Below are 14,819 nucleotides of genomic sequence, written 5' to 3'. Positions count from 1 at the left end.
TTTGAAGGGTATGTGCAACCTCAATTAAAAAGGAGTTTCTAAGTAGCATTTCTTAAATGCTCCAAATTACTAAAAACAAAACTGCCACAGATTTTGTGTGATTTTGAATTCCTTTCTTTAGGAAATCAAAAGAGAAAGATCATATTAGTGATTGGTACTACTTAGGGGAGGGGAATTAGTCCTCAATCCATCCACTCTTTGTCCATTGGAGTGAAACTACTAGAAGGAAAGCTATAAACATTTGGACTAAATAACTTATTTTTACTTCCAACTTTGAGACTTTATGAAGTTTGCAATTTTATATAATAAAACAGAATTCATAGCTGGGTGCCAGTGGTTCATGCTTGTAAACTGAGCTCTCAGGAGGCTGAGATCAGAAGGATAACAGCTTGAGGCCAGCCTCAGGGAAAAAAGTCAAGAAACCCCATCTCAACCAATAGCTTGGTGCACTGGTGCATGCCTGTCATCCCAGCTATGGTGGAAAGCCTAAAATAGGAGGATCATAGTCCAGGTCAGCCTGGGCAAAATGCAAAACCCTATCTTCAAGAAAACCAGAGCAAAAAGGGCTGGAGGTGTGGCTCAAGCAGTAGAGTATGTGAAGTCCTGACTTCAAATGTCAGTACCATCAAAAAACCAGAAATGAATTCAACAATGTCACTAGAATTATCACACTGTCATCAAATGATGCTAAAAATTTTATTTGTTCATCAAGCCAATCAGTTAAATAAACATCAAAAATTACTTTCTCACGTTCTTTCATCTAACAAGGAGTCATCAGTACAGTCACAGACATGTAGCTTCCATAGCTTTCTTCTTTGCCTTTCCAAGACTTCAGTAAAAAAACAACCCTGTTCGTGCCCCAGTAATCATTTATCCAATACACTGCTTTCGATCACTATCAGAGACAACCATCCCAAACCATCCATTCTAATGGAGATGTAAGAAAACAGACTACAAATGGTTTCATTATAAAACATGGTTTTCACATATAGTAAACCTTCACTTCTAATAGAGATCTAGGAGTACTTTGCATTATAAAATATTCTACTACTGTATCATACTGTCTTAAGACAGATATTGCTGGACATGGTGGTGTAAGTCTGCAAATCTAGCACTCTGGAGTCTGAGGCAAGAGGACTGCAAGTTCAAGGCCAGCCTGGGCTACCTAGAGAGTTCCAGGCTAGCCTGACTACATAAAAATCCATCTCAGAAAACAAAAACAAAACATAGCAACAACAACAAAAGCCCACAAATACTGAAATATTACTGCAGGGTACTATAATATGAAGTATTTTTAATCTCGACTCTTTTTCTTATGTATTTAAAATGCTATTTACAGTTTTAATAAAGAACTTTAAGCTGCTAGACAATTCTAAATTAAAAACAGTGTGTGTAGATCAGTGTGTTGCGTGTGGGGTTGAAGAATGAAGTCTTCCTACCTGTAGCAACATTGTGCAGAATTCCAACAGATGCTGTGTGATAAATTATATCATCACCATCATTTAAATAGTGTACATTATTCCTGCAGTCTCTCCCTCGATAACCAAAAACAAGGTCCAACACAAGGTCCTGTAACAATTATAGTAAAACCATTATACAATTACAGTCTTCCTATGTTCTGTGATACACAAAGTACTAATGTCTTCAGTCAAATGGAGCATATGCTCTTTTAATGTGTTACCAACTTCAAACACAAACAAAATTAAGTTACACATATTTCTCTATGCAATCTGTTTTGGAAACCAAAGCATACATTCCACATTTTTTATATTTCTATATAAAGTTACAAAAAGAAAAAAGGAATCACAAAGTCATTCGAGTCTAAGGTTTTGTTAAATACTGAGATGCTTCTTGTGTGTCCAAAAGAATACTTCAATTTGTATTCATTGTTAGTTGAAATTCTTGCTTTACATACAGACTCAGGATAAATTATATCCACGTTAGGTGCTATGAAGAATCTAAAGTAATCTCAGACAAGTCGTGCTGAAGTTCTGGCAGAAAACCCTATGACAATCACCCTCCTGTAGCTTTCCACCTTGTGCCTGATGAAGCACAGTCTACTTGTTTATTGCTGATGCTAGGATTACAAAATGCCTGTGAGAACCTTTCTTCTATCTCAATTGCTGTGGAAGATTTCTTGGTTGGTAGGAGCAACCAAATGAGAAACATTCTCCATGAACCCGAAACAATAAACATATCACACAGGGTAAAAGGGTTGTTCCTGATGTCGTATAAGTATTTAATCTTTAATTTATAAATCCAGCCACTAAGTACAAAGATGCTGCAAAGGTGCCTGTGCTTATCTAAGCAACAGGTCACTCACATACATTTATACTTACAGGTTCTCTTAGATACAAATGGATTCAGCAGGGTATTACTCATGGCAAAGTAAAAAAGACTAGTTTAAAAATTAAGAGAAACAGAAGATAGCAATCCAAACCTCAGAACTGAGTAAGAGTTAAGCAATCAGTTTCTATAACCAAACAAAAAAGATTATTCAATATACTTATTTTCATGATAACTAATAACAAGACTGTGGTGTCTTATAAAAGGCAAAGCTGGAAACATTTTAGTAACCTTGGGAAATGGGCTTTCCTTACCTCTATGGGTTTCTTTTTCTTGCCAACATTGTTTGTCTGAAGTTTCTCTGGCTGTGGTGGGGCCCTGCTCACTGGGGGCCTGAAATAGAGAATTGAGAAAAAGGAAAGACTTGTATCACTTAGGGCCTTCTCTGGGCTTTCCACACCTGCTCTCCAGAGAAGTCATGTCTTCCCAAATGGGAACCCATTCTGGGTTCCACTAGACTGTGGCCTCTCTATATCTTGTTAGCTTCTAATGCAGGAAGGTGAAAAGAAAATAATTAAAACTTTTAGTTATTTTACTTTTAATTTATGTTTCATATATAAATAATAGGACAGTTCCAGAACAGATTGTTTGTAAACAAAGAATGTTGTTTAACCTACTGAAAAATGGATGGGTACATTATTAGCAAAGCCTGGATTACTGCTCTAAAGCATCTGACATTTAAATGTGGAGGCACCCTTTAATTCTTAAAAATCTACTTAGTTTATTTTATCTCAAATAATCAGTATTCACATATTTGATAATCTGAACACTGAATCTAAATCAATCATGCATCAACCACCACTCCAAATTTTAAATATTTGCTTTGTAACAACTAAATGAAAAGTGGTGCAAATTAACTTTTAGAAAAAAATTCTAACATTTATAAATGTCATTTAAGATTAAAGGCATAAAATGTATTTACACTCAAAATTATTATCAATTTAAACATTTATAAAAGAGTAAGTGAAGGATTATAACTTGAACATGCAATATAAAATAAGCGTAGAGTGCTGGAACATGCAATATAAATTAAATGTGTGGCTTGAGGGTACAGTGCTTGCCTAGCATGCATAAGGGTCTGGGTTTGATCCTCAGTACCACAAAAGTAAAATAAACCAAACGTAGATTTTTATATGTAATGTGAAGCAGCATATAGAAAATATAAGCACAATTGGTGTCATAAAAAGTAAATGTCCTTATAAGAATATGTACGTTTTGCTGAGTGAAATGGCTTACACCTGTAATCTCCCTAGAAGGACTGATTACAGTTCAAGTCCAGCCCAAGCAAAATGTTAGTAAGACCCTATATCAATCAATAAGCTGAGTGTGGAGATGCACACCTGTGATTTCAGCTATGCCAAGGCCTTAGGTGGGTCTGAGGCTGGTGCAGGCAAAAATGCAAGCCCCTATCTGAAAAATAAATAAAGCAACAGGGGCTGGCAGAGTGGTACAGCCACTGCCAAAAAAGCATTAGGCCTTGAGTTCAAACTCCAGTACTGCCCTGCCAAAATATATATGCAATTTTTCAAGTTATCACAGAAATTTTGGCTTCACACTTCATCTGCTTTTTTGTTATGTGCATATAAGTAAAATATAGAAAGTGTAATATTTAACATTTAAAAATATTTTTACTAAGACTACCTCAAAGAATGCTAGAAACTTTGGGTTTTTTTTTTTTTCAAGTCCATTTTGTTGGTGAACTTTATTCAGTGCTAGTGTCTGACAGCTTTAAGGGTAACTCAAACAATAAACAGTAATTTTTAGCTATACAACTCTATATAAGTAAGCATATTTTAGTTTTTATAAAGGAAATTGATAAACAGTATATTATTGCTTGAAAGAAAATTACACAACTTGCAAAATTATGCAAGCTGAATGGTTAAAGTTTTAGTAGAGCAATTACTTGTGCAGTGAAAGTCCAATAATTAAGATGCTATTCAGTTCAGGGATACTAATTCCAAAGGGGAAAATGTAGTAAACTGTGGACAGAGGTAAATAACACCAAGTAGCACTGCTAATTAATGGCAAATGTAGCAGATGATAAAACACAAAATTAGGCCTTGAAAACATAGCAAGGAGAAGATTACCTGGAACCTCTTTTCAGCAGCAGATAAAAAAGAAAGAAGATGACAACACAAATATGAATTTAAAACACTAGTTAAAATAGTCCCTGAATAAGATATTTTTATAAGTTTAGTGCAGATAAACTACTGCACATATTAAACACCTGCTGTTTTTAGTTTATTACTGCACATAAGAAAAGGCTTAAATTTTTCCATTAATGGCAGAGAAATCAGAAGGAAAGTAAATAAAAGAAATATAAATGAGCATTAAACTATTCTATGTTATAAACTTTAAAGCAAAGCATTATTTTTTTTTTACCCAAATTGTACAATCTGAATTTCACACAAATTCAGAATTTATCTTTTTTCTCAAGAATGGGAAATAGAATCTTAACCAATTTAAAAGGATGGAAGAACTGGAGCTGTTTTTAAAGAAACCATCGAAGAAATCCCTTATTTACAGCTAAGAGGACTCCCCAGTCAGCTAACACAAGCAGGCAGAATGAGTCATTCAAGACCATTTTGGACTTGGGATTTCCTAGCAGAAAAGTAAACATAACAAACAAACAAAAAAGTTCTAGCTGGGTGTTGGTGGCTCATGCCTGTAATCCAACTGCTCAGGTGGCAGAGATCAGGAGGATTGTGGTTCAAAGCCACGAGACCTTATCTTGAAAAAAACCCATCACAAAAAAAAAGGGCTGCTGGAGTGGCTCAAGGTGAAGGCCCCGAGTTCAAGCCCAGTACTGCAAAAAAAAATTCTAATGGGCTTGCTGGCTCACAATAATCCCAACTATTTGGGAGGCAGAAATCAGGAGGATTGTGGTTCAAGATCAGCCTGGGAGTAAAAGTTAATGAGACTCCCATTTTAACAAATAAGCAGGGTGTGATGGCATACTCCTATAATCCCATTTGTATAGGAGGCATTAAGGACAAAGATCATGGTTTGAGGCTGGCCTAGGTAAAATGCAAGACCCGATCTGAAAAAATAACACAGGCACACACAATAAAGGCTGGAGGTGTGGCTCAAGTGGTAGGGTGCACAAGGCCCTGAATTTAAACCCCAGTACTGTCAAAAAAGAGAGAGGGTGGGAGGGAGGGGGAGGAAGAGGGGGTGGAAGGGGGGGAGAGAGAGAGAGAGAGAGAGAAGGAAAAATTCATACATTGTGTGTCCAAAAACATGAACAATGGCTGGGTGCCTGTGGCTCACACCTGTGCTAAAGCCAGTCTGAGCAAATAGTTCAAAAGACCCTATCTCAATAAAACCCAACACAATGAAAGAGCTGGTGGAGTAGCTCAAGTGGTAGAGTGCTTGCTAGCAAATGTGAGGCCTTGGGTTCAAACCCCAGTACTGCCCAAAAAAAGAACTAGTAATTTTTTAAATGCAGTGGTTTCTTAAATTATGTAGGAAAAATATGGAGTTACAAACAGAAGTTTACAATAATACTACCTTTCAGACCAGTAATTAGTTTTTTAAAAACGTGTTAGTCTAGAGCTTGGGTGTAGCCTTGGGTTCATCTCCAGCACACCAGCACACACAAAAAAAAAAGAACGGAAAAACGAAGAAAAAGAAAAATTCCATTAACAGGTGAAGCTGGGAGGATCTCATGGTTGAGGCCAGTTGGGACTATGTTGTGAGACTCTGTCTCAGGAAACAAAAAAAATAAATAAAAATAAAAGGGTCTGTGGATCCAGCTCAGGGGCAGAGCCTTGTACTCAGGAGGTAATAGACTTAATCCCCAGGGTGGGGGCGGGTGGTGAAACACAATGGCTGTAACAGAATTGCAAGTATCACAGAAGTCATTTTGTCCACTTCTCACCGAAACCAGGAACCTTCTTCACTCATCCAGAACATCACTTTATAGCAGCCATGACAAATGGTCACATAAAGTGCATGAATACTGCTTTGTGACAGGGAGGTCACTTCTACAGAAAAAGCTGTTCATCTGCAACACAAGTGCTTCCAGAACCACTGATTCTTCATCATAAGAAGTGGTCTCCCTGCCTGCCTGCATCCTGTGCTTTCATCTGTACCACAGCAAACTGCCAATGCCTCTTAACACAGAGATCAGCACAGAACAGAGGACTTCGGCCAGAGACTGATCTGGGCATTACAGCAGCGTAAAACTGCGTGGCCTATTCAGCAGCTGTCAGCTACTTGGGACTTGCCTTTGCACACATCCCTGCTTAGGACATATATGGAGCTCACAGATAACTCCTGGTTCCAAATATGCTCAGGAGTGTCTACAATTCAAATATCCACACAATCTGGTCTTAAATGCACTTGCAAAGTCCTCATCTCAGGACTTCCCAGTGTGCTGCTGTTGCTTTAACTTCTAAAATTGTTCATTTCCATAATGTAGTGCTTCAGAAACTGTCTGAAGAAGACATTTCATCACACTAAAGGTAGCTACAAAAGAACTCCAAGAGTCTTTCTTACCCATAGTTCATTAAACATGCAAATACTATGACTAGCCTTTTAATTTTTTAATGAACCTGTAAATTAAACATGTATTAAACAAGGCTAAAAGATTTATATACTGAATAATCTTTTTCTGATAAATATGTGTCTAAATTTGCTTTTGACCCTTAAAACTTAAGGAAAAATTTATTTAGAGTGGGATGGTTCACAAAAAGTCCAAATTAAACAAAATTATCATAATGAAGACCTTCATGATAACAATTACATGTTGTGTCTAAAAATGCAACTTTTCTGTTGGATTTGTCCTATTTCATTTTCTAAAACTTCCCTGTCAAATGTAATTAAATGTTACATTTAGTTTAAAATACTTCTAAAGAACAAAACAGAACAAAGAACAAATATCTGAATGAAAAACATTCTTAAATAAAAACACTTACCTTACTACCCCCTGTCTTCGAAAGGAAAGAGAAAAATAGGGAAAAAAACCATATGAAAATTAATGATGAATGAATACAACAGTTTAGCAAACAAAATAAAGATAACAAACATATCAACAGAATTCTAAGGAAATACAAAAATGTCTAAATTTTACATTACATTGTTTGGGATATTTTATTAAAATACTGGAAATTTGATAGAAATTAACTACTTTAGATACATGGGATTTGCTATAGAACCATTTACTAAAAAAGAAAAACAAGGGTCAGGTGTGTAAGCACATGCCTATAATCCCAGCTATGATGGGAAACAGAGATCAGGAGGCTCATGGTTTGAGGCCAGCTCAGGCAAAAAGTTAGAGAGATTCCCATCTCAACTAACGAGCCAGGCATAGTGGTGCACATGTGTAACCCCAGCTACTTGAAAGGCATAGGTTAGAAGATTATAGCCTGAGGCCAGCCTCAGACAAAAATGTGAGACCCTACTTGAAAAATACCTAAAACAAAAAGGACTGTGCACCAACAACAGGTGTTGGTGAGGAGGCGGGGAAAAAGGAACCCTCTTACACTGTTGGTGGGAATGTAAACTAGTACAACCACTCTGGAAAAAAATTTGGAGGCTCCTTAAAAATCTAAACATAGATCTGCCATATGATCCAGCAATAGCACTCTTGGGGATATACCCAGAAGACTGTGACACAGGTTACTCCAGAGGCACCTGCACACTCATGTTTATTGTGACACTATTCACAATAGCTAAGTTATGGAAACAGCCAAGATGCCCCACTATCAATGAATGGATTAAGAAAATGTGGTATTTATACACAACGGAATACTACTCAGCCATGAAGAAGAATGAAATCTTATCATTTGCAGGTAAAAGGATGGTACAGGAGAACATCATCTGAGTGAGGTTAGCCTGGCCCAAAAGACCAAAAATCGTATGTTCTCCCTCATATGCGGACTTTAGATCAAGGGCAAACACAACAAGGGGATTGGACTTTATTCACATGATGAGGCAAGAGCACACAAGGGAGGTATGAGGATAGGCAAAAAACCCAAAAAAAACATGATAGCATTTGATGTCCTCAATGCAAAGGAACTAATGCAGAAACTTCAAAGCGACAGAGGCCAATAGGAGAAGGGAACCAGGAACTAGAGAAAAGGTTAGATCAAGAAGAATTAAATTTAGAATGTAACAAATATGCACAGGAAATCAATGTGAGTAAACTCCCTGTATAGCTGTCCTTACCTCAACTAGCAAAAACCCTTGGTCCTTCCTGTTATTGCTTATACTCTCTCTTCAACAAAATTAGAGATAAGGGAAAAATAGTTTCTGCCTGGTAGCGAGGGGGTGAGGGGAGAGGGAGGGACTGAGTAGGGAGGGAGTGGGGGGGGTAGGGGGGAGAAATGACCCAAACATTGTATACACATATGAATAAAAGAAAAAAAAAAAAAAAGACTGTGGCTACGACTCAAGAGGTAGAAAGCCTATGTAGCAAGCACCAAGAACCTGAGTTTGAACTCCAGTACTGCCAAAAAAACAAAAAAAAAGAAAAGAAAAGAAGAAAGCAAAATTGCTAAAATCATTTAGGAAAAAAAATCCACACAAAAGTATCACCAAATAATCATTATCAGTGGTCATTAGAAACATATTCCTTTAAATTAGATATAGAATTGATCTTAAATTGATAAGAATGTTTTGTTTGTAAAGTATTTGCTCCACATTTGACAATATTTTATTTAAAATACAAAACAATTATTTTTACAGACTTTATCTTCAATAATATATTTAAACACTTAATTTTTTTCTCTGGATTTTCATTTTGTGATAATGATGACTTAAAAGCCAGAATTCTGCTTCAGCTTTTTCAAAAGAATTTAGCAGAACTGAACTGTAAAGAAAATTGACAACAAGGTGCAAAAGAATCCCAAAATAATTTTGGGAATGTTGGCCACAAAAAAATCTAAGCCAACAGCAAAGATTATAGTTGTGACAGGTTTTAATCATTACTATTATTATTATTTTTTTTTTTTGGCAGTACTGGGGCTTGAATTTAGGACCTCATGCTTGCTAGGCAGGCACTCTACCACTTCAGCAACAGCCCCAGCTCCATTTTGTGTTGAGTATTTCCAATACAGGGTCTCAAGAACTATTTGCCTGGCTGCATCAAACCACGATCCTCCTGATCTCTGCCTCCTGAGTAGTTTGGGTTAGAGGCCTGAGCCATTAGTGCCTGGCTTAATCATTCTGCATGAACAGGAAAATATTCCCTGATGGAGGAGGACATTCAAACTGAAGTGTTTTACCTTAAATGATGGCCTACAGATTAAAATTAGGTCACATACCAAACTGATCTGATAAATGATAATATTTTTATTTAAGAAACCAATATAATATATAAAAAAGATTTGTAGAAATGTCCAGCATTCCTTCTCTACAAAACACTTTTTACTTTTGAACTTGGGAAATGTAATTTACTTTAAAAATAATATTAAGGATAATTCTTCAGCTATTCACATTTATATATCCAAATGTATGCTTCTAACCAGTAAATTAGTACTCATTACTTTGTGGATATTTGATTCAGAAAAAATATTTCAGGTTAGTTTGTATTTCATTCCAAGGGAGGGGTGTCATCCTACTGTCTTAATTTCTTTTTTTTGTGATAGTGGGGCTTGAACTCAGGGCCTTCACCTTGAGCCATCCCACCAGCCCTATTTTTTGTGAAAGGTTTTTTGAGATAGGGTCTCTAGAACTATTTGCCCGGGCTGGCTTTGAACTGCGATCCTCCTGATCTCTGCCTCCTGAGTAGCTAGTATTACAGGTGTAAGGCACTGGCTTAGTTAAGAAAATTACTTTCTTAATTTTTGATGTACATTGTTTCACTTACACCTTGAAATAATCTGTGATTAGAGATTGTTATTATCATTTTGCCACTGAGAAAACTGAGGTTCAGAAAGAATAATTTTTCAAGGTCACCCAACTGGTAGATGATAAACTGAGTATTTAGCTATTTGGCTCCAAAATCTATGCACTGAATTAGTCTACCTTCTACCAAGCTGCTTCAACCTGGAATTCAAAGTACAAGTATTTAGATTATTGTATGATCAACTTTGCCTCTTACACATTAGAAAATGCATGATCATTCTCCACCCTCTTCTCACATTTTCTCCCCTGCAGCTGTCTGAAGTAGTCTATGGGCAAATGAAGCACCTGAAAGAAACATGGGCTGAGCAGGTACCATGACCTCAGCATCCATGGCATTTCTGATGACCTTGAGGTCAGTTCATCAGAACCTTAGTTGTCTCCTTTCCCATCACTACCGTGCATCTCACCCCTCAAACTTCCTCTTTTCTGGAATTTTCATCTTGTATCTTTTCCCTCAAATGCTTGCTTCCTGTAAGTTTTCTTCATCACAGTCCTCCATAAAACCCACTGCTGTCCCTACCTCCCACTGCCTCTTTGCTGTTCAATACTGTTTCTGGATAATCATTGCTTCTGAAGTCTATGCCATGTTCCTCTTTCGGTTTTGTTTTAGTCTTTGCAGTTCTCAGGATGAGAGCCAGGACCTTACTCTTGCTAGGCAAGTGCTCTACCACTGAACTACAGTCTGGCTTCAGGAGCCTCTTTATTGTTTCCCATCTTTGACTTTGAAAACTTCAGGTTTACAGTTTCTCTCCTAATCTGTCTTCTAGCTCAGAGACTTTATCATAAAGTCTTTCCTCATAAAATTTCTGAGCACAAGTCCTTATTTTGGATGTGCTGATTCTATATCGTGACCAACAATTCCCATTAAATGCAAGATATACTTCAACTTGCCTTTTTTGGAAAAATTTTGAATAATGATTTATCATTGTCAAAAGGGCACATGGACAGTTAGACCTTTTAAAAACAGAATCATACCTCTGCACACACTGGGCACATACTGCACATACTGGGCACTGGATTCAAATTTATTATCACCCCCAACTCCATCAAATACACTAATGAAAATTTGCAAATAAGATTATTTTAACCATATCAACTTTATTAAACATGGATGTCACATTCCCTAAACTACTGGCAAAGACTGAGCCACCACCAACAGCTATTTAAAGACCTTTTCTAAGAGTTGCTGAGAACTGTACATAATAAGAACACTACTGTTAGTTTTTGCAGAAAATCCATTTAGATAAGTAATGAATTCAGTTTTTATACTATTATCTTTTGACTTCATCTAATTTTAAACTTTATCATTACCTCTCATCAACTGAGGGCTCTTTTTGCTGCAAATGAGGCTTGACTCCAAGCATTGGGCGAATATTTGTAGATAAGGCTCTGATGGTGTAACTGATTTCATTCTCCCTTGTGACATCACTGTCATAGCCTGGCATCAGAGTATGAAGTTATTTTTTAAGTGATAACTAAGGAGATCAAATATGACCTTATAAGTTCAATGTAAGGATGTCCAACAGTGTGAAATAAATTGTTATAATCAAATTATGAATATGCAGCCAACAATCAGGTAGATAATGTGATGATGCTTTCAAAGTATTGCTAAGAGAAATAGCAAGCTACAAAAAATGAGTTCAATACGATTCCACTTTTGCTAAAAATATTATATACATAAATGCTCACATACCTTAAAAATCCCAAATATTAACAGAGCTTAAGTTTTATGGTTGAATTATAGATGCTATATTTTTATTGCAAAATGCATTTTCTATAATGAGTTAGTTACTGGTACATTAGGAAAAATATCAACATTATTTTAAGATATGAAGTTCACTTGGGTGCAGTGGTTCATACCTACAATCCCAGCTAATTGGGAGGTGGAGATAGGAGAATCACAATTTGAGGCTAGGCTGGGCAAAAAAGTTACCAAGACCCTATCTCAAATAACCAGCTGGGTGTCTATAATCCCAGCTAGGCGCAGGAGGTGGAGGTAGGAAGATTGTGTTTCAAGTCCAGTCTAGGCAAAAACACAAAAGCGTACCTAAAAACAACTAAAGCAAAAAGGGCTAGGGGCATGGTTCAAGTGGTAGTGTGCTTGCCTACTAAGCATGGGGTCCTGAGTTCAAAACCCAAGTATTGTCAAAAAATTAAATATGCAATTTAATAATATACATTTTAATTATTTAAAATGACTGTCTTACATTTATAGATGAAGAAAACCTACATCATCAACACATGCCAGCTTGTTCTTCTTGAGTCACAAAACCAATGGTGGTTTTAAACTGTCCCGAACCACTAACCTCACAATTATTCAAACATTATAATCCTTGTCTTAACCTCTGTTCTTTAAATCAGTTTCTATATTTTTGTTAAAATGTTTCACAATGACATACCTCCATCTTCTTCAGAATCTATGTCGGATTCTTCGCTGTCACAAGGTCTTCTTTCTCGATAGCTCTCTACTTCATGTGTCCATACCATTAAAGACATATCTGCACCTCCCAGGGTAACTAACATGCTGTCATCGTAAGTCCAGCGAACATTTGTGACATGTGTGCTATGTGCCACATACCTCTTAAACTTCCCAAACTTTCCCTAAAGATGAAAAAAATTCACTCTTTGAGAAATTTCATCATTTAAAAACATTTAGTTGTAATTTTGAACCAACTATGGTTTGTTATTTTTTCTTTCTTTCTTAACCTATGATTAGAAATTAGAGATTCCATGTGTAGTATGTATAAAAACATGAGAAAATACTGAAATTTTCTAGGATAAAAAAATACCAACTACAAAACCTGATGAGGACAGATAAAACTAGTAGCTTCACGCACTGCTAGTACCTAAGGTACCTAAGGTACTAGCAGTACCTACTTGGTATTCTGTATTAAAAGCACAAAACTGTTCTTAGTTTTGACTTACCAATCTCCCTTCTAGAGATGTACGCTAAATAAATGTTATGTGTGCAAAAAATATTTATCGTGGTATTTACCTGTAGCAGTGAAACATTTAAATACTTTAAATGTTCAATAGAGTAACAGTTAATTACAGTATGGAGCAGTGTATAGATATTAAAAACAATGGTATTAAATTTGTTGGAAATAAACAACTGAGAAAGAATATAAATGCCTATGCCCAGACAGATCTAGTAACAGGTACAATGTTACATATGCATGATTCATACTACGATGAAATGCTATAAAAAGGCATTTAACCATTTGTATAATTACAATCATCAAAAAAGTTAAAGAAAAACATATACCTTAGCAGGATATCTAAATAACTTCACAAACCCCAAATCATCCCCTGTAGCTAGCACCACTTTGTCACTGGTGAGACAAGACGTAGTTACATCTGTGACTTCTCCAATTACTGAGCAGATTCCCTCACAGCATAAACCAAGCACACTCGTCCAGGAGGCCCAACTAATTTTTTCCACCTAAAAAGTGAAAAAAAATGCTATAAGTTTGAACACTTTTATATGTCACAAGTAAAGTTTCAACAGAAAAGCAGTTAATTAGTTGTCTTGATGTTTTAGCTTCCAGAGTCTACTAGTTTCTGAAGAAAAATTTTAATATAACACTACCCAGGATTTATTTATTATCTATCCACTATGTATTTTAGATGCTAACCACACAGTGGTAAGACATTTTCTACCCTTAGAATAATCATGAAACATTCTTACGGTTCATACCTAAATTTTTACTAAGGCATTATCTAACTAATCATGCAGGAAATTAAGAACGTCTAGTTAGAGAGTCCCCTTCCTTTCTTAAGTCACTTTCATGTTAAATTTGTTGTGGAACTCTTCCTCAGCCGTGCCAAAAATAAAAGGGATCACTAATACCACTGAGCACAACTTGTATTGTTTTTGAAGCAGGAACAAGCACCTTAGGCAAATGGGTTCCAAAAAATACAAGTGATGTATTCCTGTTATTTAAACAGTATCTCTTCCTTTACCCATCTATATACTCTAGCCCTATAAAAAAAACTCACCAAAGAAGCCATAATTTTCTAATAATATGAAGATGAGCTTCACATATGATGGAAAGGAGGCATCAACTTTCCATCACCAATAAGCACCACTACAAGTACCACTATCTTCCTACCTCCACACTGGGGATGGTTTGCTTCTTCCCTCTGGGAGCTTCAAAGAATAACTGTTCTTTGGCACCAGTGTTGACCTGCAAAAGCTTTCCTTAAAAAAACATTAAAAATATAGACACATATTAAAATATATAAATACATGTGTTATTGGTATGATGTTTAAATTTTATGGGAAAAATTAAACTTAAATATAAAAACCATTTTTCTCTGTAGTCAACGTATCTCAACAGAACTGTATTTTCTTTTTGGTGGTACTGGGGCTTGAACTCAGAGATTTGTGCTCTACCACTCGAGCCACACCTCTAGCCCCTCTTTTTTCTTATTAGTGTAAAATAATTGTACAAAGTGGTTTCATGGTGATATTTCCATACATGCATAAAATGTATTTTGATTAACTTTATGCCCTCTCTTACTACTATTAACATCCTTCTCTCACCTCACTTTTTTTTTTTTTGGCAGTACTGGGGATTGAACTCAGGATCTTGTGCTAGATAGGCAGACATTCTACCACT

The 14,819-nt window shown here is 36.2% G+C and overlaps 1 protein-coding gene across 13 annotated transcripts in view; it reads right to left on the bottom strand.

Annotated features, from left to right (window-relative positions):
• The window catches only part of Eml5 (EMAP like 5), a 165,784-nt gene that overhangs the window by 30,027 nt on the left and 120,938 nt on the right, over nt 1–14,819 (bottom strand). For 11 of the 13 annotated variants that reach the window (XR_012446066.1, XR_012446065.1, XM_074067361.1 and 8 more), the window contains 7 exons: nt 14,310–14,398; nt 13,463–13,639; nt 12,597–12,798; nt 11,509–11,635; nt 7,266–7,280; nt 2,601–2,679; nt 1,440–1,569 (listed from right to left, as the gene is read on the bottom strand). Coding sequence is in view for 9 of the 13 variants with exons in the window: in XM_074067361.1 (XP_073923462.1) it covers nt 1,440–1,569; nt 2,601–2,679; nt 7,266–7,280; nt 11,509–11,635; nt 12,597–12,798; nt 13,463–13,639; nt 14,310–14,398 (819 nt within the window). In the remaining 4 variants the exon portion in view is untranslated. Of the gene's footprint in view, nt 1–1,439; nt 1,570–2,600; nt 2,680–7,265; nt 7,281–11,508; nt 11,636–12,596; nt 12,799–13,462; nt 13,640–14,309; nt 14,399–14,819 lie in introns of those variants that run through there. The other 2 variants (XR_012446067.1, XR_012446068.1) reach the window with 2 other exon arrangements.

Source organism: Castor canadensis, chromosome 3 (assembly GCF_047511655.1).
Source record: "Castor canadensis chromosome 3, mCasCan1.hap1v2, whole genome shotgun sequence".
NCBI lineage: Eukaryota > Metazoa > Chordata > Mammalia > Rodentia > Castoridae > Castor > Castor canadensis.
This window is presented reverse-complemented; position numbering and strand designations above follow the sequence as displayed.